This window comes from Lissotriton vulgaris, unplaced genomic scaffold, assembly GCF_964263255.1.
Source record: "Lissotriton vulgaris unplaced genomic scaffold, aLisVul1.2 SCAFFOLD_1037, whole genome shotgun sequence".
NCBI lineage: Eukaryota > Metazoa > Chordata > Amphibia > Caudata > Salamandridae > Lissotriton > Lissotriton vulgaris.
Genome location: NW_028242123.1, coordinates 232,241 through 257,038, shown reverse-complemented (window position 1 = coordinate 257,038; position 24,798 = coordinate 232,241). Strand labels below are relative to the sequence as shown.

Sequence of the window (24,798 nt, the reverse complement as noted above, 5' to 3'; positions counted from 1 at the left end):
GTAATGAAATGTTAGTACTCATTAATTAGAGCCTCAGGAAATGGTTAGCGTTTAGCTCTCTCACAAGGGTATTGAGGAAAGGTACTTTTACCAAATGAAGTGTTGTTGCTCATTCAGGAATCTTTTCCCCCTTTTGGGATGGAAGGCATATGGTTGCCCTACTGAAATGATTATTCCCGCACAGTAACCGGGTGAGAGGAAATGCTTGGTTATCCCTGCCCATTAAGGGTTATGACCTGTTACTAGTGTATGTTGACTTTACACGCCTGTTAGGTACTGTGGATCTTGCCCTTTATGCCAGTGTGGGGTGCCCTAGGGAGTCCATTAGAGGCCTGGAAGTACTCCTAGTGCAGGGTGGGGATGCCTATGCCCCCCTGGTTTTACACATGATGTAGGGGCCGGATGGTGCCCACGGAAAATGTGATACAGGCCTGGTTCATATGTTATTGATGCCAATGCACTGCTTAATGTTTGTGTTGCAGGTTGCGGGGGGGGGCTGAGGAGTCATGTTCCTGTCTAGTATTATATGATGTTTTTCCCTTACAGGGGTTGGGTGGGCGTTGCCACGCATGAGGTGTACTTACGCTAATGTTGCAACTTACAATTTCAGCCAACCTCCTAAGGATGAGAGCCTGAGTTGGCCCCGCCAGATTGGCCCAAGGTCTAGTGTTTAGTTAACAATCCTTTTTCCTTTCAGCATGGACTTTGGACTCAACCCTTTTTGTCCCATGTAAATAATCCCCCTCTGAAGTACTTGGCTCTGGTGCCAGTTGGCGCCTTGTTGTGACTACCACTATTCTGTTCCTTTTTACCTTGCAGGTTGGAGACATAACTAAACGTAATCTATTTCCAACCAAAGGTGGTGTCGTGACTCTTTTGTGGTGTGACTGGTGTGTCGTCTGTGGGTACTGCGTGAGTGCTTCACATGTCCTCGAAGTTTGGCTTGCCCGCTTGATGCCATGCTACCCCCTTGGAGATTTGGGTAACCCCCATTTCTTACAGACACCTATAGCATTTGTAATGCAACATGTTTTGTATTTACGTGACTTAGCTGTATTGATATTACAAATTACAATGGCTTTTAATTTTTTTAAATAATTAATACTTAAATAAAAGTGATTTTAATTTATAATGGCAATAGCTTAAACTTTTGTAAATAACTTTTGCGAAGATTATGTTCAGTGTATTTTATTGTGACGAAAATCCAAGAGCAGAAGTGAAATATTAACATCTTTTTGTGACATTTGTAATAAAGTTTGAAACATTAAGAGAACATATTTGAATCAGTTGTTGTTGAATGGTTGTGCAGATTGATGCTGGGGTGGCGCTGTGGTGGTGCTGAGTGGTGTTGTGGTGATGCTGAGTGGTGCTGTAGTGGTGCTGAGTGATACTGGGATGGTGCTAAGTGATGCTGGGGTGGTGCTGAGTGGTGCTGTGGTGGTGCTGAGAGATGCTGTGGTGGTGCTGAGTGGTGCTGTGGTGGTGCCGAGTGATAATGTGGTGGTCCTGAGTGATGCTGTGGTGGTGCTGAGTGATGCTGTGGTGGTGCTGAGTGATGCTGTGGTGGTGCTGAGTGATGCTGTGGTGGCGCTGAGTGGTGCTGTGGTGGTGCTGATTGGTGCTGTGGTGGTGCTGAGTGATGCTGTGGTGGTGCTGAGTGATGCTGTGGTGGCGCTGAGTGGTGCTGTGGTGGTGCTGAGTGGTGCTGAGTGATGCTGTGGTGGTCCTGAGTGGTGCTGTGGTGGTGCTGAGTGGTGCTGTGGTGGTGCTGAGTGATAATGTGGCAGTGCTGAGTGATGCTGTGGTGGTGCTGAGTGATGCTGTGGTGGCACTGAGTGGTGCTGTGGTGGTGCTGTGGTGGTGCTGAGTGGTGCTGTGGTGGTGCGACGCAGCTCCAGCAATGCTCTGGGGGGCCCTATCTCCCCAATGCTGCATCAAGCCTTGCGCCTGCTTCAAGCAGGCGCAGGGTTTTGACACAGCATTGGCCTAAAAGTGACTGAGTGTAGTGTAGATTTCACTCAGCCACTTTTAGGAGGCGTTCCTGCGCAGGAACGCCCTCCCCTGCGCCGGAACGCCTCCTGATGGTGCAGGCCTTTACAACGTGACACATCTCAGAATCGTCACGTTGTTAATACCCAGCACCCTGGCGCATCTTTTGTGCTGCCGCTGGGTCACAAAAGGTCTTGGTAGAGGGTGGCAGTGGTGAACCAGAGGGTGGCAGTGATGAACCAGAGGGTGGCAGTGCTGAACCAGAGGGTGGCAGGGGTGAACCAGAGGGTGGCAGGGGTGAACCAGAGGGTGGCAGGGGTGAACCAGAGGGTGGCAGTGGTGAACCAGAGGGTGGCGTGGGTGAACCAGAGGGTGGCAGTGGTAAACCAGAGAGTGGCAGTGGTGAACCATAGGGTGGCAGTGCTGAACCAGAGGGTGGCAGGGGTGAACCAGAGGGTGGCAGTCGTGAACCAGAGTTGCTGTGATGAACCTGAGGGTGGCAGTCGTGAACCAGAGGGTGGCAGTGGTGAACCAGAGGGTGACAGAGCTGAACCAGAGGGTGGCAGGGGTGAACCAGAGAGTGGCAGTGCTGAACCAGAGGGTGGCAGGGGTGAACCAAAGGGTGGCAGGGGTGAACCAGAGGGTAGCAGTGGTGAACCAGAGGGTGGCAGTGGTGAACCAGAGGGTGGCAGTGGTGAACCAGAGGGTGCTGTGCCTATACAGGACCGCATAGATAACTTCGACATGCAAGCGGCCCGCGTACACGCAAAAAGAACGGCGAACACGCAAAAAACCCCGCAAACACGCAAAGAAACAAAAATCCGCAAATTTGCACGAATTCGCGTATTTTGCGGATTGCGAATTCGATTTTGCGCGAATTCACGGAACGCAAATTTGCAAATTTCGCACGTACTTACTTCTGTGTTCCCTTAGTCAGGCAGCCTCCAATTCCAAAGGGATAGAAGCTACCCCCAGACCTGGGTTAGAGGGAACACAGAGTAGGATTGTTCATTTTCCTGCCCACACCTCTGGGGTCAGACTGATTTGCATATAGCCATGTCTGAACTGGGGTGGCAGAGTGGGCTAAAGAACGGTGATGGATTAAACCCAGATCTTTTGACTGGGTGGGAGTGTTTGATTGATTCAGATGCTCTGTCCATCACCACCCCCTTTTGTACCGATTTTGGCCGCCATAAGTGTGGCAGGGTATGCTCAGACGTGAGTCCCTTGCTCACTTTGCCACTGGATTCAAGCAAGCCGGGCTGAAGACGGCTGGAATGCCAGAAACCGGTCCTCGGAAGCTTGTTTCCGGTCCAGGGAAGACATGGCTTGGCAGTTCGGGCTGGACTGTTCCCATGAGGCACAGGGTCAGACAGATTTGCATATAGCCATGTCTGAACTGGGGTGGCAGAGTGGGCTAAAGAATAGTGATGGATTAAACCCAGATCTTTTGACTGGGTGTGAGTGTTTGATTGATTCAGATGCTCCGTCCATCACCACCCCCTTTTGTACCGCACACCTCTGGGGAGGGCACACAGGCTCTGCATAGGGGAAGAAAGGTTTTGTCCCCTTGCATTTAGGCAGAGAGAGGCACTGTGGGATTGCTTGCTGTGGGGCAACAATCACAACCCCACCAACAGGCTGGTGCCGGGTATAAATGCCTATTTTCAGAACACTACTGGACATATGGAAGATCAGAACCAGAAGAGGACTGAACTTGCAGTCTGGGACCTGAGAAGAGCCTAGAAGACTGAACCTGCTGTCCTTCTTGAACCCAGGACAAATAAGCTGTCCTCCTGTTCAAGCTACAGGGACATGAAAAGCTACAAGAGGCCTTTACTGCAACTGCCCAGCTGACCAGTTCCAACTGGACCTGCCCTGGTCCGTGCGGTTAGATTATTCTGCTGAAGTGAGTCTTGAACCCCAAGGTCTGTCCTGGGACCCTTGGTTTTATTAAAGTGTACCTAACATATCCTGAAAACTTGAACCCAGAAACCTTTTGGATTTAAAGACATCTGCGGTGCTGGGACCAACCTGTCAAGCTGTTCCGATGAAAGTGCATTCCAGCTGGCCTTAGGATGCAGGTTGTTCCCACTTGGAAAACCTCTGCAGCAGCAAATCCAGTTCAGTAGAGTCTGTTGGGGATGGTATCTGGCCTTGTGGAACACTTTTCGGCTAAAGCCTGAAGCCTCGTCTCGCTGGAAGAATCCAAGCTCCAAAAAAGTGACTAAGTCAGAACGTAGAAATCTTCCCAGGGCAAAGGCGCCAATAGTATCCGGCAGGCAAGGGAGCTTCACTGGGTGCGGAATTCAAATTTCTCTGGGTCTCAGATTTACTGCCAAAAGGCAACGGCTTCACCAGAACATTGTCCAGCAGCTATCCATTGCCGTGGAGCGCTCTGTAGGTACAGCCTGCAGTCTTGTCCCACTGAACATTTTTGACTTCCAGTTCAGAGATTAAGTCGGAAGGTAAATATTCCAACCGGGCAAACCTTGTTTCTGTACCCGACCCACGCTTCCTCCAGAAATGGTCGAGCCAGGATACATTTTGATAACATTCACCTGTAATTCCTTCGCTAGAACAAAAATAGCTTGTTGGGTGAAATTCAATCAATGTTGTCAAATTAAGAAGGTCTTTCAATGAAGATCCTCTAGTTCCTCTGGGTCAATCTATACTTAAGCCTTCTTGACTTTGTCTAAGAAAGACTGAACTATTCCAGCAACGCAAGAGTAAGTTGATTGTAAGGACAAAGACGAGATATAATATTCGCCAACCAGGAATACAACTGAGTGTAACTCAAACTGCGCACAGAAAAATGGCCTTGTAGCCTGAAGGCTATTCTTACATAAAAGAGTTCTTAAACATCTAAAAATGTCAGTGATCAATTCAGAACTTAAATGACTTACAGCCTGATTCATCAAGCTGAATTGCGCTCGCAAAGGGCCAGATTCTGAGAATCTGGCCCTTTGTGAGTGCGATTTTTGCATTTGGGATTCATCATCCCAAATGCAAAAATCGCTATTACCGAAATCGCATATTTGCGAGGAATTGGATTTAAGGAATCTCTAATAGAGATTCCTTAAATGCAATTCATCAACCAATTAGAAATTGCGAAATCGCAATATTTGGTCACAATTTACCACCAAGTCAGACTTGGTGGTAAATTGCGAAAAAAGAGTAAAAAGCACTTTAGTGCATTTTTTTCTTTTGCATGTTACACACACACATGTCCTTTGAACATGTGTGTGCGAAACACCTGTTCAAATGTGCATTTAAGGGGTGCTACAGGGTGTCCTTTGGACACCCCTTGCACCCTTCAAATCGCAATCTTATTTGCGATTAGCAAATTGCTAATCGCAAATAAGGAATACTCCCCATTCATTCCTATGGGCCTTTTGGCCCATAGGAATGAATGGGGAGTTTTTCATTATTAGCGATTAGCAATTTGCTAATCGCAAATAAGGAATGTGTAGGAATCGCATTTTATTTTGCGGTTCCTACATGAATACCGTTTTGCGAGTCTCTAATAGCGATTCCTTATGAATCTCTATTAGAGACTCGCAAATCGGTTCTTTGATGAATCAGGCTGTTAGAGTCCATAATAAGAGGTCTTCTTTTAATGCACGCCATATTCATGTGTAAGCAATCTGTTTCAAAGGCAGAGTAATTCCGGTCAGACTATGACAAAACATGAGATGGATAAAAGACAAAATGTTCTTGATCCAGTACAGCAGAACCTAAATGGCATCTATAAAACTGCCACTTACCCTTGATTTAATTTTTGCCAATGACAAGAAAATTAAGTGACTCGTACCAGGACAAATACAAATTGGGGTTTCCTACATTAAGTCTCTACTTTAGTCTTTTAGTGCAACTGACAGAAATAGAAATGAGAATCTGTATCGAAGCTGAAGTTGTTCCATATGTTACGTTCAATTTGTTGATACAATATTCGCATTTTATCTATTTCATACGTTAGCCTCATTGCTAATGTTTCTCATATCTCTCCCCAACATTTCTTGACCTAGGACGTTTTGTAGACATCTGGTATTATGTACTGAGTCCCAGGTGATGGCCTTCAGCACTGTAACAGGTGGAGGGACAGTTTCCATTCGAAGTTTATGAAGGAGACACACTCCAGGGCATACTAATCCTGCCTATTACCAATATGAGTGTATAGATTGAATCTCTTTTTATTGCCTTCTGATACTGTTTGACTTGGAGCATCCATGCAGACAAATTCGCTCACCTGCACCGCTGGGTATGCGCTCTCTTCTCTCGGAGTCTAGGTGATGGATAGAGTACGAGTCATCCTCCGTTTTAATTTTCGGTGAACCAATTGATGCAATATCTGCAAACCCAGCAATAAAAAAGGAAGTACAGCACAAATGAATGCCTGGGAGAAACAGGTTCTTTGATCTTCAAGTTGTTAAACATAATTATTAACAAAGAATAATAATCAGTGTTGGAAGATCCAATAACGGGAAATGCTGATCTTCCACCCCAACAATTATTTATTTTATACTGGACGTATTTTTTGTTGAGCTGTGCAAGCACATATTTTTGAATCATTTTGATGAGGAGCGTGAGGTTAGTGATAGGTCTGCTATTGTTCGGGTCGGCATCCGGCTTTTTGAGAAGGGGGGTGACTTGGCAGCGTTTGAGGGCGGCCAGCATGGATCTGCACAATAGGGAGGAGTTCATGATTTTGGTCCATACAGGAGAGATGATGCGGCTGAGATTGTTTGCAAGTGCCGCAGGGGTGGGGTCAGAGATGTGTGATGCCGGCTTCATGCTGAGGTTGATGGACTGTGAGGTTGTTGGTTCAATAGGTAGCTCTAGCTGGGCAGTGGAGGAGTGCCATGTGTCAATCAATTAATCCAATCAGGGGTTTGTAAAGCATGACTACTCACCCGTGAGGGCCTCAATGAACTGGTGAGGGGTGTGGGGGGGGGCTGGTCCACCTGGGTGTGGAGGATCATTGAAAGAGCCAGGTCTTGGCAGCAAGGAAGAAGGAGGAACTTCCTCCAGTTCTGGTCTTGTCGATCCTGGGAACGGAGGCTAGGGCGCAATAGGCAGATGGGAGATGTCTAGCGGGTACGAGGAATGCTAGGCGGTGGTCAAGGTATGCTAGTCCTATGTTGTGGAGAGCTTTGTAGGCATGTGTGAGGAGCTTGAAGATGATTCTCTTGTTGACTGGGAGCCAGCGGAGTTGTCGGAGGTGTTATGTGATGAGGCTGCAGCAGGAGATGTCAAGAACCAGTCTGGCGGCTGCGATTTGAACATTGTGTAGTTTCTTGAATTGTTTCTGGGGGATGCTGGCGTAAAGTGTGTTTCCGTAGTCAAATCTGCTGGTGATGAGTGCGTGGGTGACGGTCTTCCTGGATTCTATGGGGATCCAACTGAATGTCCTTCAAAGCAGCCGCCAGAGTGTATAGAAGCAGGGTGAGGAAACTGAGTCGATTTGGCGGTTCATTGAGAGCAATGAGTTCAGTATGATTCCAAGGTTGAGTGCGTGGTCCGTAGGGATGGGTGGAGGTTCCAGATCAACTGGCCACCAGGAGTCATCCCTCTGCACGCTCAGCGCCAAGATGCTCCTTCCGGAGCGGTAGTCGCGCTTTACAAATTTCCATAAATATCAAATATCATCCCAGTCTGTAGTGGTGGGACCCAGGTTGAGCACTTCAGTCTTGTCCGAGTTGAGCTTGAGGCAGCTGTCTTTCATCCAGGTGGCGAGACTCTTCGTTCTGCTCTGGAAGTTTGTTCTGGCGGTTGTGGGTTCGTTGGCGAGGATCAGCTGAGTGTTATCCGAGTAGGAGACGATGTTGAGTCTGTGGCTTCAGATGATGTCTGTGAGGAGGACCATGTAGACGTTGAAGAGGGTGGGGCTCACGGAGAAACCCTGCAGCACTCTGCAGCTGATCTCTGTAGGTTCTGAAAGGAATGGGGGTTGTCTGACTCGCTGTGTCCGGCCGGTAAGGAAAGAGTGATTCCAGACCACTGTCTTCTCGCGGTAGCTGGCGTCATGGAGTCTCATGATTATGGTGCGGTGGGAAACTGTGTCGTAAGCGGCCAAGAGGTCCAGTAGGATGAGAGCTGCGGTCTCATCTCGGTCGAGGAGGAAGTGGATGTCATTGGTGACAGGGAGAAGCGCGGTCTCTGTGCTGCGGTTACTTCGGAAGCCGGATTGGGAGGAGTCCAGGACGTAGGATGTGTAGGGGGAGAGTGTTTCTGATAATGAAACTGTATTGTACGGTTGTCTGGCAGTAGAGGGGGCTGAAGGGGGTGGAGTTAGTGCAAGGAGGATTTAGAGTAGAAGGATTCTTAGGTGGAAGTGAGGGTGCATGGATTAGATCTCTAGTAGATGGTGAGGGGGGTTGGCTCCCAGGAGGGTGGGGGGGGGGGGGGGGGGGGGTGGAGGTGGAACCAGATGGCATGGCGGCGTAGAGCTTAAGTAAGTAGCGATCAAAGAGGGTTAGGTTATGTTTAGAGGCATGGACTAGGATGTTCCAGTTTTTGTAGATGGTCATGGACAATTCTCCGTTGACATTCTGGGAAGGGGATACAGTGAGCTTAGTTCCATAAGGGACATTGGTAGTGTCAGTTATGCGAAGGTGCTGTTGGACATCTCTCTCCATTTGGCGGGGTTCATAGTATAGAAGATGAAGTCAGCTATAATGCCTCCGTGTGCAGGACTGTAGAAGATGCCAGTTATTAGTGTCTCTGGGTGTTATTTAAGCAATTAGTGCTTGACATTTTTTGCAGCAGTTTTGCAGAGGTTTCATGAGAACCTAATATGGTATGAGTTGGGGCCATACCTTTCCATGGTGGAGTTGCGGTGTAACATTGGTGTACAGTCCTATTGCACAGACGGCTATTTAGGGCCCTTCTCGGGGGAGGGGATCTGCCAAGATAATTGCCTGTTGCAGCGGAGAGTCGTTCCATGGATTAGGTGGCATGTCTGTTGTTTTTATTGGAGGAGTGGGGGCACTTCTTAAGACGAGTAGCGAGTCAGAGATGCATGGAGAGGGGAAGTCATTGAGGATTTGGTGGGTAACCAGTGCAGTAACTGGTGCAGTTACTGTGCAGTAACTGGTACCTAGATTGCCCAGTAGCACCTGTGTTTCTCAAGTTCATTAATGGTCGAGGTGTCAATGGCTAGTGGCTGAGGTAGGGTTTGTATCATATCATATCCTATCATATCATATCAAAAGGATTTGTAGAGTATGGCTTATCATCCGGGCAGTATCCAGGCGCTAAGTATGAGCCGTTTAATCGAACAGCCAGGTCTTGAGTGCTCTCCTTAAGTCGGCACAGGTGGTGGAGGTCCAGAGGTGGAGGGGCAGGTCATTTCAGGACTAGCAGCGCGGTAGAAAAAGGATCGACCTCCTCCAAGTATCCGATGGATGTGTGGGACATGTGCAAGGACAAGGTGGCCTGAGCTGAGGTGGCTGGTGGGCTGTTTGGCTGGTGAAAAGTCATGCAGTGGATGATGTAGGCAGGTCATGGGTTGTGGAGGGCCTTGTAAGCGTAAGTTAGTAGTTTGAAGTGGCATCTCTTCTTGATTGGGAGCCAGTGATGGTTTCTGAGGGGGGGGGCGTGATGCTTGATCGCCTTGGGAGATAAAGGATGAGTTTGCCCGTACGCTTTGGATTGTCTGGAGTCGTTTCAGGAGCTGGGTGGTAATTCCGATATAGAATGCATTTCCGTAGTCCAGTCGGCTGGTGATGAGGACCTGTGTTACTGTTCTCCTGGTGCTGGGCGGGGTCCACCCGAAGATCTTGCAGAGCATTCAGAGGATGTGGAGGTTTGTGGAGGTTACTGCGCTGACCCGGCGCATCATGGAGAACCCGTTGTCTATGATGATGCCCAGATTCCTGGTGTGGGTGGTGGGGGGAGGGGGTTGGTGCAGGTCCGAGAGCGGGGCCCACCAGATGTCGTATCACAGGGGAGGGCTTCTTCCAAAGATGAGCACTTCCGTCTTGTCTTTGTTCAATTTCAGGCAGTTATTTTTCATCGAGGCGGCGATGTTGGTTATAGCGTTCCAGAAGTTGGCTCTGGTGGCACAGGTGTCTTCAGTGGCATAGAGGATGAGTTGGGTGTCTTCTGTGTATGAGATGACTTTCAATCTGTGGCTGCGGACGATGTTGGCTGGCGGAGTCATGTAGAAGTTGAACAAGGTGGGGCTGAGCGAGGAGTCCTGGGGGACGCCGCAGATGACGTCCTTGGCTTTGGAGGTGTAGGGTGGTAGACAAATTCTTTGTGAGCGTCCTGTGAAAAAATGAGCTGATTAGCTTGAGTACGTTGCCACTGATGCTGATGCGGTGAAGTCTGTTGACCGGGATGTGATGGGACGCGGTGTCAGAGGCCACAGAGAGGTCGAGGAGGAAAAGGGCAGCGGATTCTCCACAGTCGAGTATGGTTCTGATGTCGTCTGTTGAGGCTATGAGGGCTATTTCTGTGCTGTGGTTGGATCAGAAGCTGGATTGGGAGGTGTCTAGTAGGTTTTTTCTCTCCAGGTTGTCTGTGAGCTGGTGGTTGATGGCTTTTTCAAGGACCTTCACAGGGAATGGGAGGAGTGAGATGAGGAGGGCTAATCTTGAGGTCGTTGGGGTCTGCGGTGGGTTTCTTTAGGAGGGGTATCACTTCTGTGAGTTTCTATGTTTCTGGGAAGGTGGCGGTGTTGATGGCCGCTTTGAGGATGTAAGTGAGCGGAGGGCAGATGTCCTTCCATCCTAGGTTGAAGGTGTCGTGTGGGCAGGGGTCTGTCGGAGTGCCTGAGTGTAAGGAAGTCATGATCGTCGCGGTAGTCTCAGTGTTGAGGGGAGTCCAGTCGGTGAGGTGGTTGTGCGGGATGTCGGCAGGAGTCGTGTGGAATGATCTCCATTGATTGAGAGTTGAAATTGCTATAGATGTCTGCTATCTAGTTGTGGAAGTGGTTCAACAGGGCGTTGCAGAGGTCCTGTGTGGGGATTGTGTTTTTGACGACTGCTGGGGCAGAGAGCTCTCTAATGATGTTGAATAGTTCCTTTGAGTGGCTGCTGCTGGTTTCGATGCAAGTGGCCAGGGTATCTTTTTTGGCTTCTTTGAGGGAGCGGTGATATCTTCTGAGGGCGAACTTTAGTGTGGTGTGGTGTGTGTGGCCTCTGCTGGAGTGCCCGCGTCGCTCTATTGATTTGCATTCTCAGATGGCGTATTTGTTGGACCTCTTGGTGTTGGGTGGTTTGATGGGGGCAATGCTGTCTGCGCTTGTTTGTTTGTAGGCCTGTTTGCCGGGGAGGCCTAAGCAGTTCTAGGGCATGGATATATTGAATAAATCAATAACATGGGTACGACGTCAGGGTAAACCTGTACAGCATACATTGGACAGGCAGGGACACTACTGCTGATATGAAGTATAATAGGTAAAGATCACAACGTGGACAAAAGACAACATCAACATGAAATCACAGTGTATGCACACTAGACAATATTGGTGGGCAGAGTCAGCTTGTAAGCATATGGAAGAGTATATGCACAGAAACACAATAAATGCTGAGGGTAATGATGCAGTGGTACAATACCAGGGACTAACATTGATAAGCACCGAACCAATAATGGCATAAGGCGGACAAGAGCCTAGTTCATACATAAGCATGTGCCATCATCAAAACAGTGTTGTAGTATAGTACAACTTGTAGGCATAAGAAACACTGTGAAACACATAGGATAATGATACAGTCGCACAATGCAAGCAGTAGATGTGCACAGGTTCAAGCACCGAACCAATAATGTTGTAAGGTAGACAAAACCAGGTTTAGATGTAAGTATGATTAAACATCAGGCCATTATTGGCATATGGTAAACAGACTATCTTGACATTGTGAGTGACAGTATGTGCATGGAAGTATAGTAAGCGCGCCCGGTAGCAGTGTAGGTCCACAGTACCAAGTTTTGACCTAGCTGGGTTCCGGCATCGAAATCTACGCTTTTGTCATAGGTGCTTTCAGCTGAAGATTGGCCACAAATAGGAGCTGTGATTGGTAGAAAACCTATTTAGAGCGCTGCCCAATGTCATTCAGCTGCATTGGGAGCCCAAATAGAAAACAGAGCCTGGCATTTGGTGGAGATTCCACCGACGTAGCCCAAAGAGCATTTCAATTGAAGAGGTAACGCAAAGAGTAGGCGGAGGCTGGCGACTGGTGGAAATCACACTGATGAAGTAGCCTCAGCTAGATGCCTGTTGTGAGGTAGCCCAAGCCTTCCTACTATGAAGAAGCTCAAAAACAAAAGGGAGAAATCTGACATAAAATATTATTTTAGGGCTGCAGTGCAGGGGGTGAAGGGCAGCTCCACACGGTGCCCCAAGTTCTGGTGGAGCAATCCTTAGGCTGAGGCAGGTATTACAGGCTTGAGGGGCCAGCTGTGTTAGCAGCCATGTTGTCCAGGTGACTGGACTCAGAGGAAATAACAAGCTAAGAGGTGGTTCACTGTAGTGCCCGGCCCATTACACTCACCCTTCCACACCAGAGCTAGGAGGGCCTGGAATCACACCCTCCTCCCGCCAGGCTTTCCATAACCTTCACGCTCACTTTTATCAGATATCCAGGCTGCAGTGAGGTGCGGAGAGAAGCAGCCCACTCAGCAGAACCTTTACGATGCAGTGGTGGCGGATGGCCACCCAGCAGATGGCTTCACAATATCGCCGCAGTCGAGACAAGATTGCTGCAGTCAAAGCGAGGGCAGATGTTCGCCCGACCCCGCCCAGCAGTGTAGTGTAGTTCCTATATTCCCAATAGGCTCTGCGCATTGGAATAACATAAACAATAGTTTAGACGTAGGACTGAGTTCGACTAGGTCTCTATTGAATATGTTAGACTTAATTGTGAATGCCAGCTAGCTCAGAGGTCACTTCTGCTGCGCTGTCTAGCATTGTCTAGGCCCATTCTCCGTTTTTCAGTTGTGTCCTCAAAATCCTCAGCATGTTTTATTTTAATACAAGCTACCTTCTTTTTTGGAAATTGTAATTTTTTACTTTGATGAGCAGGTTCCTTGTCTTTGGACTTGACGTGCTCTTCTTTGTGTTCTGACCGTCCTCTTCTTTCCGATTTCTGTGAGGAAGTCTGAAAAGATTGAGAGGGACGTGTATCAATATCTTGATATCTGTCAGGTTTTCTTAAATTGTCCCTATTTCTAAGGTTGCATCTTTTTTCAGAGGGCTCCCTGTGGGGAGACTTGCCTCCTCTTTCTGGAGATCTATCTCTCCGTTGAGGAGACCTTCCTCTGAACTGAATTTGTTTTTCGCCCTCCCCCCTCTTTTTTGGAGTATTGAGATTATTCTTGATAAAGGTTTTTTCAGGATTTTCAGTTAGTTGTGGTTTTAGTGGTTTCCCACCCAAACTATCTCTACCTAATTCTTCATAGGATTTTTCAGTTATTCTGGCAAGTTCAAAAGGTTGTTCTGCTACATCTGTTTCTTTCAATTTTTGGCAGATCGCCACAGATGCTGCTTCTCCTTTTATGTTGGCTAGTAATATAGCCGAGACTTGCTTAAAGTCTTTCAGTAACTTCATACCTAGAGTTAAAGCAGGTTCTGGACCGTATTCATTTTGAATCTGTCTTAGTACGTCTGGTAGAACCGCCATAGACGGAACACCATGCGTTTTTGTGTATATTGAAGCAAAGACCGTTCCCCAAGTGTCACAGTCTTACACATGTGGTGCGATCCCCATTGGTAGGCAGATTGTCAGAATTCTGTGTTTGTCATGAGGTGTAGTATCAGGAAATACTGCCTCTATCGGAGTAATTTTTTGAGCTAACCAGAATGGAATTTGTTCCCATTTTGCGGGTAATTTGCCAATGACTGATTGTATAGTCTGTGGTGTAATTTTATTTGTGTTCCCCGGTGAGGGGTGTGCTGTGGAATTCTTATTGCTGGTTGGACTGTTATAGTCCGCATGACATATTGGATCAATTGTCTATGTATTTAAATTAATTGTTTTAGCTGAACTAAAAGTTCTCTGTCTGACTTTTTTTCAATGTCGGATGTGGTGTGTAGCTGGATAGAACTGGCCATGTGGCTTCTGGTCTACCTAGTGGACCGAGCCTGGTAATGTGATTTTGATGTTTTAGGGCGCCATTAAACCAGAGCTGATGCTCTTGGTAAGTTAGTGGAATTTCAACGTCCTCGCACGGGGCGTATTCCTCTGGAGATTCCTCTATTTTGTAGTAGTGGAACTTGTGTGTCACGGCATTTGCTGCCGGAAAATGTATCCAGGAATAGAATACCTCTGTCTGCCGATATTCATGGGCCTCTACCACAAATATGACTGTACCACCTCTTGATGATACCCCATTATTTATGAGTTTGTAAGTTACACTCTTCCTTACATTGACTGGAATGATTATAGCATCCGGGTCATCATTTTGGAGAGCTGTGTCATCCGCTAAAGTTGAGCTGCTATTCTAGCTCTCTCTCTTTCGTCGTCACTTTCTGGCATTTTGCTGACAAAGTTTGCAGAGTAAGTTTCAAGGAAACAAAGATTAGGTGAACAATATTTTGGAACACTGTATCCTTCAACGTTGACTAAACCAAAAACTAATACATAGGATTCTCATCCTACTAAGTTCTGGCAGATATTAACCTTTTACCCACTCCAGACGTCTATTGGAGTTTTTACGGGAAAAACGGGTCTGTGTGAAAAGCACGACTGAGTTACTCTAGTATCTAGCGTTAGATTATCGCCTTACCAAACGTTGGGCGCCATGTAGTGTAGTTCCTATATTCCCAATAGGCTCTGCGCATTGGAATAACATAAACAATAGTTTAGACGTAGGACTGAGGTCGACTAGGTCTCTATCGAATATATTAGACTTAATTGTGAGTGCCAGCTGGCTCAGAGGTCACTAGAAACGTTCTCGAGTGAACAGGAAGGAGTTAACTTTCCTGAATAGACAAGAAGGGATTAGTTTCTGACAACCGCATAAACATGACAACTTTGCTCCCTTCAGAATAAAGAGTATATCTCCAGAGTCGCGGAAACAATAGATAGCTATTTCACTCAGTCAATCGTGCATGCTTAGTTTCACCAGGAGTGCAGAGAAATATAAAGATGGGCGTTTTCAATAAAAGTGGTTATTTATTGAGCAGTCTTCTTTCTCATGCAAGAGAAGTGAATTGCCACAATTACAATACTTGTCATAAAGTAAAGTGCGTACAGTAAAAGGAGTATTATGAAATAATACTGTAATAGCATTGAAATGGTTTCTGAGCCATAAGATACTTAAAACGGATAAAATACATACAATGATAAAAGTTGACTAAACGTACTCAACTGGTGTTTCTAAAATACGCCTACCCCGGTGTACATAACCTTAGCCTAGTACGTGGGAAGGAGTAAGTGAGATGTAGTTTGAGTTAAGATAGTTTTTGCCAAGAATCTGAATTAAGAATTCTCTAATGATCTAATCAGCTCCGTACCTTGGTTATAGAATGAAGGAGGTCTTGTATCTCTTTCTCAGGACTCGATCTCCCAGCAACCCGGAAGGGTGACTGGAAACACTGGAGCTGGATTTCTCGGCAGGAGAAAGGACAGTGTCTCTTTCAGTGCGTCAATGGGAGGGTCGGCTTCCTTCCGCACTCGTGTCAGCAGGGCGTTGGGGAAGTAGATAGCCAATCTGCTCCAAACCACTGTGTGTTTGCTAAGGCAGATGCTGGTATATTTATACCTGGAAGGTGCCGAGTTTGACGTAAGGTTGGACATAAGACGTCACTAAGAACTCGCAGTTCTTTCAGGACTCCAAGGAGTTCTTGGACAGATCAAAACAGAAGCAGGGGGCATTCCCGGGCTGCTGGAGGCTTGGGTTGTTTAAGAACGCGTTGTACTTTCTAGGAGTCTATGGGAGTAGCGTTGCAATATTTGGACTGCATTGGCTAGGACTAAATATGGATATGATTCTTATGCCTTTAAAAGGATATGATTTGTTATAACCACAATAGGGCATAAATCGGGAATATTTAAATAGGGTCCTAGATACGTTCACAACAGCAGTCCAGATGGCCGGGAGCCGCACTCTCCCCTGGAGCCCCACACCCCGGGACTCCCCGTCGGCATGAGGCATGCCCAGAAGCAGACCGCGCTGAGGTGCGCAATGCAGCACAAGATGTGGCGCTGTTGTCCCCACTGAACCACCTAGGTGCTACCCGTGCGAGGCAGGGGTTGCTCGTGAGGTAGGCTGAGCAGGTGGAGTGGGTTGCATGTCCTGGTAGGCTTTGCAGCTTCTTTTTCTGTCCTCGATCCTGCTGGGGGCGCTAGATTCGATTGCGTTTGCCCCTATGTTTATCCCCCGTTCTCCTGAGTGGGGGGGGGGGGTGATGGCTGGGCTTTCAACAGGATTTGCGCCAATAGCGATCCCTAGCCCTGGGAGCCTTCAGACGGAGCTCCCTACCAGTTGGCCATCTTGGAGCAAAAAAAAAATATGTCGACCCATACCAAGAATGAGAGAGTCCGTTGGGTTCTCACAACGCATCCACCACAGCTTTTAATCCTTGTCTACAGATGCCATTATTAAAGTACACGACACGGTTGGGTAATTCAAAAGAAAATGTTAATTCACCTCTTTTTCTCATTTAAGATAATCAAACCCACCCCACCCCCCTTAAAAAAACCTGCTAAACTGTAACTAGGCGACAAAGGTACACTCTTGATGCTCTAGGTATCTGGAATGATGAAGCAAGTCACCAACCAGGCTGGTGGGTAAGGAGTCTTTTACAAAAAAAACTAAACACGCTTTTTCACACCCAGATTGAGGAGCATCTCAAAAGAATTAATAAGGAACTTGGTAGAAGTTAACTACTAACTTATTAGCTTTAGGTTAGTTTGTGCGCTCGCAGAGATTGCATTGCATTCCAACAGTTGTAAAAGGTAATTCAACGTAATGCTGGACTGAGGAGCAGATAATGGCTAGTTAAGGCCCCAAATAATAGGTGCATGCCAGCAATACATATATTAAAAGGAATGGATGCAGAGGATGCGGTTTTTGTCATCCTGAACCTGGAGCCTTTTGTTTCCATGGCAGTCATGAGCTTCACTGTCAGACAGTAGGTTATCAGGCGGTTTAGTCTCCCTTTCTGATACCTTGACTTATTCTAAGTAGATGGTTCAGTCCAGAAGCAATCCAGTTATCATAATCTGTTAAATGCCCTGAACAGCTCACTGGATCCATTACTTGGTTCACCCATCATAAATGTCATCCTAATATTACACTTCTCCTCTCCACGTCAGCGAAGTGTCTCCGCAGCGCACCTGATCTCCGTGAGTGGCAACAGGCTGATCCTTCTCAAGAGTCAACACATCCAACCTTTTACTAAGGATTTTGAGTTATACTCATGGTGCACGGGGCCAGGTTCTTAAGAGACCAGCCCCAAACGATCACCTTCAACAGAGTTGCACTCAATCACAACGTCTGTAAGAGATGACGGGCCTTTTCGGACGTTGTCAATTCTCTGGGATTTGAAAATTGGTATCTGATAGTTCATTACGTGAAGTACTGCAGTATGAGCAGAGTTGTAATGTCGCTTTCAGGAGATAAAAATTAACAATCCATTTGACTCCATATCTCGTTATAGATTATGGCTTCCTATTAAGTCATTAGCAGCTATCATGGAATTAAAATGACCCCAAGTTGAACAGCATCTAATAGACTCCATTGCGTGTACGCATTTGTTTTAGTGACCAATGAACCGTCTCCCTCATGTATGTATGTATGTATTGCACATTTGTATAGCGCGAAACTGTCACCCAGAGGGCATCCTGGCACTTTCGACTCTACTGGACCAGCTACATAATCACGTCATTATACTGTCCTGGGGAAGAGGTAGGTTTTTAAACCCTTCTTAAAAGATGGAAAAGCTCTCAAACTCCTCAAGGACAGAGGAAGGGGGTTCCAGAGCTTGGCAGCCGCATATCCAAAGGACCGGCCCCCCATCCGCCTATGGATTCTCGGAACCACCACAAGATATGCTGAGGAGGAGCGCAATGGTCTCGCTGCATGGTACCATGAAAAGAGGTTCTGTAGCATGACTGGGCCTTGGTCATTCAAAGCCTTAAAGACCAGCAGGATGCTTTAAAGTAGATTTGCTGCTGAACTGGCAACCAATGAAGGTCTTTTAGCGGGAGGGAGGAGGAAGCTGTGCGCGGTCTAGATAGGGCAAGCTTCGCGGCCATATTTTGAATACGCTGCAGCTTGTTAATCAAAGTACCGGGGGCCCCTAAAAGCAGTGCGTTACAATAATCTATCCTACTAAGGATAATACCACGCACCACCTCTGGCCTACCCTGAGCCGGAAGCAGGGGAAGAATTTTCCGCAAGGTACGGAGTAGCATCATACATGTAGAGATGGTTTTGTTGACAAAACCATCCAACTGCAGATTAGGACCAAACATGACTCCGAGATTGTGGGCCGAGTCCGCCGCCACCACATTGCCCAAGGAGGAAGAAGGCCAGGTCTGCCGGTAGAGGACGCGGGGCACGGTCCAATGAACAGTGGAGTATATCGGTCTTTGAGCTATTGAACTGGAGAGAGTTGTTTTTTAGCCAGTCGGCAGTGGCGGTCATACATCGGTGGAAAGTCTCTGTGGACACGGCATCTTCTACTTCAAGAGAGAAAATGAGCTGGGTGTCGTCGGCATAATTAATCACAGAGATGCCGAAAGACTTGATCAGACTGATCAGGGGGCGGAGGTACAAATTAAATAAGATGGGACTGATCGCTGATCCTTGGGGGGACACCCTGTCCCACTCTCCTAATGCCTGATCGAAAGGGTGGTAAAGCCACCACCTGGTGTCTGTTCCGGAGATAGGAAATCAACCAATCCCATGCCAATCCCGCTACCCCGATCTCCTCCAGCCTGTTGACAAGAATGGAGTGGCTGACCGTGTCGAACGCGGCCGACATGTCGAGCAGCACTAAAAAGGCTGCTCGACCATTGTCGACACGAGAGCGGAGAGCATCCAGCACGACCACCAGCACCGACTCCGTACCGTGAGCCGGCCGGAAGCCGAACTGGGCCACATCCAGACAGATGTTACTTTCCAGAAAGCTGGACAGAGATCGGGTCACAAACTTTTCAATGATCTTAACCGAGAAGGGAAGCAACGAGATTGGCCGATAGTTTGCCAGACAGGTGGGGTCAAGAGTAGTTTTTTTTTAGGAGAGGGGCGACCACTGCCAACATCCAGCATTCTGGGATCGTGGCTGTGCTTAAGGACTGGTGGCAGATGGAATATAAGGGGCGGAAGAGTTCTCCCTGAAAAGATTTCCAAAGTTTGTGGGGTAGTGGATCAAGAGGAGAGCACGAAGACACCCCATTAGCTAATACGCAGAACTCATCGAACGGAGGAAGAGTAAAACTCTCCAGCCGCCGGTGACCTGCCTGATCTTCTGGCTCATCTGAAGTAGAGGACGATACATGGGCAACTGAGGACTGGGGACAAGGAGTGCTACGTTAGAAAGACCACTCAGGATATTGGCAATTTTGTCCTCAAATGCAGTTGCTAGGGAGACACAGAGAGACTGTGAGGCTGGAATATTATTAGCTGCGCAGGTCGGCCTAGAAAGGTCATTAACAATTTTGAATAAGGTCTGTGATTTATTAGATGCCTGCAACAACATATCCTCAAAGTATTTTGCTTTAACGCACTTGATCTGGGCTTTATAGTCCAGCAGTGCTTGTTTATATAGGGTTAGCAGCCTCAGAATAAGACTTCCTCCAGACCCTTTCTGCCTGTTTGCACCGGAGTTTTAATTGGAGAAGGCTGTTCGAATACCATGGCATGGGCGGCCTGCGTCTGGCTCTAGATTTCCGTATAGGAACCAGCGTATCCAGTGAGTTGGTGATTTGCTGGCACAAGCTGGAATAGCTCGCCTCCACATTCTCCTTCAGATTAAAACCTCCGGGAAGCAAAAGAGGAAGATCAGGGTTGTTCAGAAGTTTGGACCATTGCCTACTAACTTTGGTGGAGTCCGAACCGTTTTTGCTCAAGAACTCAACGGGAAGGTAGAGGGAGAAATGGACTAGAGCATGGTCCGTCCAGCATTGGATGACTATATCCCTAATCACCACCTGAATGGTTTCCGCAAAAACCAGGTCTAGTGCATGACCCTTCATGTGGGTCTGAGAAAGTACCAGCTGTTGCAACTGAAGGTTGCTGCAGGCCTGGCACAATTCTCTATAGGCTGTATTTGAAGGCCCATTAGGCCACAGATTGAAGTCCCCCAAAATGAGTAATCTAGCATGCGAATTGGAAATATCATAGATTAAATCAATCAAATCTAGTATTTTGGATAGTGCATTACCCGGGGGTCTATAACAAAGCAACCCAGATTGCAAAACACCTTTATGCCCTTTAAGCGAAAAGCCCATGAGTTCGAATCCTTGGACCGCTTTTACCTCAAACTGGGAGAAGGCCAAGGAGTCTCTAAAGATGAATCCTATCCCTCCGCCTGTGTTCTCCAACCTGGGGCAGTGCATGATTTTAAAACCCAGAGGGCAGGCCAGTCCAAGTTCTACATCGCTATCTGCTCGGGTCCACGTCTCGGTGAGAAAAAGTTTATCTAGCCCATAGGAGTCAATAAGGAATGCAATTTCAAAATGATGTTTACAAAGCGACCGGACATTGAGCAGACCGCAAGACAGTACCCCAGAATTTTCGGTGTTGGGACCCAGCGAATGACTTACCTGGGGATGTTGACCTAGCTGTAGTAGCTCGGTTCTAGAGTAGGTTAAGTGGAGTTGGGTATCAGAGGCAGCATGGCTAGCGCTAGACGCGACCTGTGCGCGAACGGGCACATACACTAAAGTCTGCGGAGTGAAGGTTTATATATAAGTGTTCCTTCAGGTACAGTCTGAGCGAGGGGCTACAGGCCTCATGCTCCTTCGCTCAGCTCTGCGGGGCCTGCGAGATAGACCTTTCTCTTCAGTGGGCCAAGAAGGATCTGGTAGGACCTTCACCTTAGCACGCATCCACTCTGCAGGTGACACGCATCTCTCACCTGTGCCGGGACTGCCGCCTGGCTCCTTCACAGATGGAACTTGCGTATCCACCATGAACTCGTTTCCCATGAATAACACATCAGAACTAGCAGTCACGTGACCTGTCAAAGTAAGAGAACAGCCGGGCTTTAGACTTTTGTGTGTAAGATCACATGGAATAATTTGAGGCTCTAAATCCTTTAACTCATCTGCACAAAATGATTTATCATTATTCTTATTTTGAATTAATTATATTACACAGATATCTGTTCACTAGATAAGTCAATGATATATAACCAATAAATACTTCGTATGTGAAAACAGACATATGGATTGGTTTCGCCTTTAGCCGTTTTGCTGCTAAGAATCTCTCCTTTGTGATAAGTCCTTTCATTTATGTTACTGGAACTTCACACTTAAGCCTTGCAAACATTCCCCCCTGCAATAAGGGACATCAACAAAAGGTTTGGATTGCAAGATCAGTAACTTCCCAGCATTCAGGTACAACCAAAGTTATAAAAAATAATACCACAGTATGTTAACTTCTCCAAGGGATGGTCCATTTTCCCTTTTTATGTGCTTTCCACATACTTGCAATTTACGGTGGAGAAAGATGTGAAGGCCATGGGTGAACCCGGAAAGCTATACATTTCTGAAAACTAGACAACATTACAAATTCAGCAACAGGTATTTTTTTTTATTAAAATAAAAAATAATGGAAAAATAGAAATAGCTCACATTTTCATCTGTAATTGTTTACCTCAATTGCAAATTTACAAAAGCAATACATGGTTACGTCCGTTAGACCCTTCTCGTTGTAGGTTTATATAGCGTTTGTTGGTTGTCCACAACATTTGAGCTGCAGCTTATAATGATATTTCACTGTGTACCCACCAGGCTTCAATTCATATTGGGAAATTAATGGATGAAAAATGAGTGGCCTCTCTGCATTTTTTAAATGTGTCCCAGATACTAATTCTAGGGATGGTGGTTACTCGGAGAGGCCTGAGCATAGGTTGCCCACAACATCATGTGATTCAGAGGGTAATTTGCAAAACGTGATCTTTCTTGCACACTCACTCACATTTGGAAGCCAATAATGGAGAGACAATGAATTCATAATAACAGTTGTTGCACTGTTCTGTGTGCCACACTTCTCCTGATAAACAAGGTACCTCACTTGTGGGGCATGGCTTGCGAACACGAATGATACACAAAAGTCCCCAAAAAACAAAGTGGAGACATCAACATTGTTGGTGATAAAGGTAGCTGTGTTATTTGGGCCCAGTCTTGGCCACCACCAAGGAAAATGTAAAGATTCATGCGTCCTAGGTGAGTTAAATAGTAGATTATTAAAGAGGCAAAGCATTGTCGAGTGTTGTCAGTGCCTCATACAGAAGATCCCCTTAACCGCTCCGCAATCCAGATCCACTACCCTTCCAAATACCAACTAAGGGCACGTGCCACTTACAAACACAACACATCTTCCTCCTTTAAAACCTGGTAAAATATACCAAAATAAATAAATAAACCAATAAGTTCTAACCCTAAAACAATAAATACAAAATACACATAACAATTATAAATATAATGTGTTCCTTGAGCAAGGAGCAGAATGCAATATAATGACAGCAACTGCATGGCAGTCATCTCTGTTAAATCATAACTAAATCCTTAACTTGTTCTGGTTGCATACGGTCTCTTCCCCACTTATTAGTGTGGGAAGATTGTGCAGGAACCATATCAGGGTTCTCCATACCGTTACATGCAGGAGTGTCCCCTTGTTCACCCATCTCCACAACATTCTCATCACTCCCCTCCCTCCAACAACTCTCACGATTTACACTGTTGTCATCGCTCAAGACCTACATTTTGCCCTCATCATTCCACAGCCAACCATTCCTTATTTCCACATCACCTTCTCTTCCTTCCACACAAGAGTTTTGTTGTCTCCGACCGCCGCCACGGCGGTTTCCACGGCCGCACCGCGCTGGATATCCCTACCACAACCCCATTTTAATATTCCCAGCTAGAGAAGTGAATCAAATTGTTTTTTTCTACTAGCCAGGGAATTTTTAAATACTTTAATTTCTTTCACATAATTTTTCTCACCCCCTACCACTCACTCTTTCTACACATCACACATAGCCTGACTCATTAACAACAAGTGCTCCCGCGTAATTCGTAGGTTGTAGCACGCCCGCCCCGTAGAGGGACGGGAAGACCCCTATGATGAAGCACGACACTATGGGATTCATAGTGTGTGAGGGGTATTTTAAAAACACATAGTGCTTTCTTGTCAACCACAAGAATCAGCAATATACACTGTATTCACTGTGCATGTATGTATGTATACATACACACACACACACATATATTTATAGAGCCAGCAGTATGGACTGGCATTGAATCCATTAAGATGTGATTAACTTAAGTTTCACCTACAAGAGAGGCAGCAGACTTCCCCACGGGGCATGATAAGAGTCATCCCTGTACTCAACAAGGCAGATCTATTAATGCATCGACTGATTTGGCAGCAGTCCTCCTTTTAACCAAAATTAGTATGCAGTGGAAAATGTATGGGACATGAACGCTGATCACCCCCAGATGGGGAGAAGTAATCTGGCGCGGTGAATCAGGGACACTCCAAGATGGTGCCCTGGTTGCTCGTGTGATGGACACATCGTATGTTTCAAATGTTTTACATTGGTGTAAATATATATGGTGACGTATTGTTTGCCAATGTCATCTATGACCAAGGCCATAGTGCCAACCGCATCACCAAATTGGATAGTGAATGGGCACTAATAAATTAACTGAGCACCTTGGAGTGAGCGCTGTTGTTGTCCAAGGATCCGACCTTCGTGCATATATTTATGTTCATTGGAAAAAAAAAACACAGTTAAAAGGTAAGTTGTGTTTGAGGCTCAAATGTGGAAAACACTGGAATTCCCAGTTATGTTTAAGAATGCACACAACACATGTCAAATCTCAGCTAAAGACTCCTTAGCACACGTTTTATAGTTCAAGTAGTATAAATGTGTTTCCACCATACAGCAATCATACATTCATAAATAATTCAGATCCTTTTTAGTCAGGGTTGTCGTTGGTGTTGTTTAATTTCTGGAGACGTCACAGCCAACACGTGTTTCGTCGTTAGGGGACTTTCTCAAGGTTGTTAGGTAAAGAAAACGGACGATGTAACACAGTATTTTGTTCATTACATGGTGTTCAGGACATTTAAATACATTTAGTGTATCAATTTTGCTAACGTGATTAGGTGGTGTTTAAGGTTATGCAATTATTGCATTAAGTACATAAGTTATTACAAATATAGGTGCATAGTTACATGATCCTCAACTGGTAGTATACATAGCATGCTTCTGACAATACAGAAGGTGTATGGCCCATTGAGAGAATATGGAGAAACCAGTGTTTTCTTTTTTATCACCGTGCAGCATGACTATCAACGTGCAGGGTGATCTTTTTCGAACAGCTAGTGCTACTATAGTGTACCTCTACCTGTGATAGCATGCATAATGTAAGAAATGCTTAGGGTACCTATTCTCCTTATTGTCTTTTTTCTGTGTGGAAGAAAACAGAAGGAAATTAAAAAAACGACCTGTGTATATTATAAGCGTCTTCACATTTAAAGTTATCTTTTCTTTGTCTGCATAAGACATACTTACAGTTGTTGAGGTGATAATTCCAACCCTCAAGGGGTTCTGTTTGGGGACTTTGTTCCTAAAGTAGGTTTCTTTCAATTGTAACCAGTGTGTTGGTTTTCAAATGGGCA

At 46.4% G+C, this 24,798-nt stretch overlaps 1 protein-coding gene across 1 annotated transcript in view; it reads right to left on the bottom strand.

The window, feature by feature from the left end:
• The window catches only part of LOC147669056 (uncharacterized), a 139,706-nt gene that overhangs the window by 51,748 nt on the left and 63,160 nt on the right, over positions 1 to 24,798 (bottom strand). Inside the window, exons 6-7 of the mRNA XM_086948256.1 lie at positions 21,023 to 21,124; positions 6,239 to 6,340 (exon numbers count right to left, since the gene is read on the bottom strand). Of these exons, the coding sequence (XP_086804382.1) occupies positions 6,239 to 6,340; positions 21,023 to 21,124 (204 nt within the window). The remainder of the gene's footprint in view (positions 1 to 6,238; positions 6,341 to 21,022; positions 21,125 to 24,798) is intronic.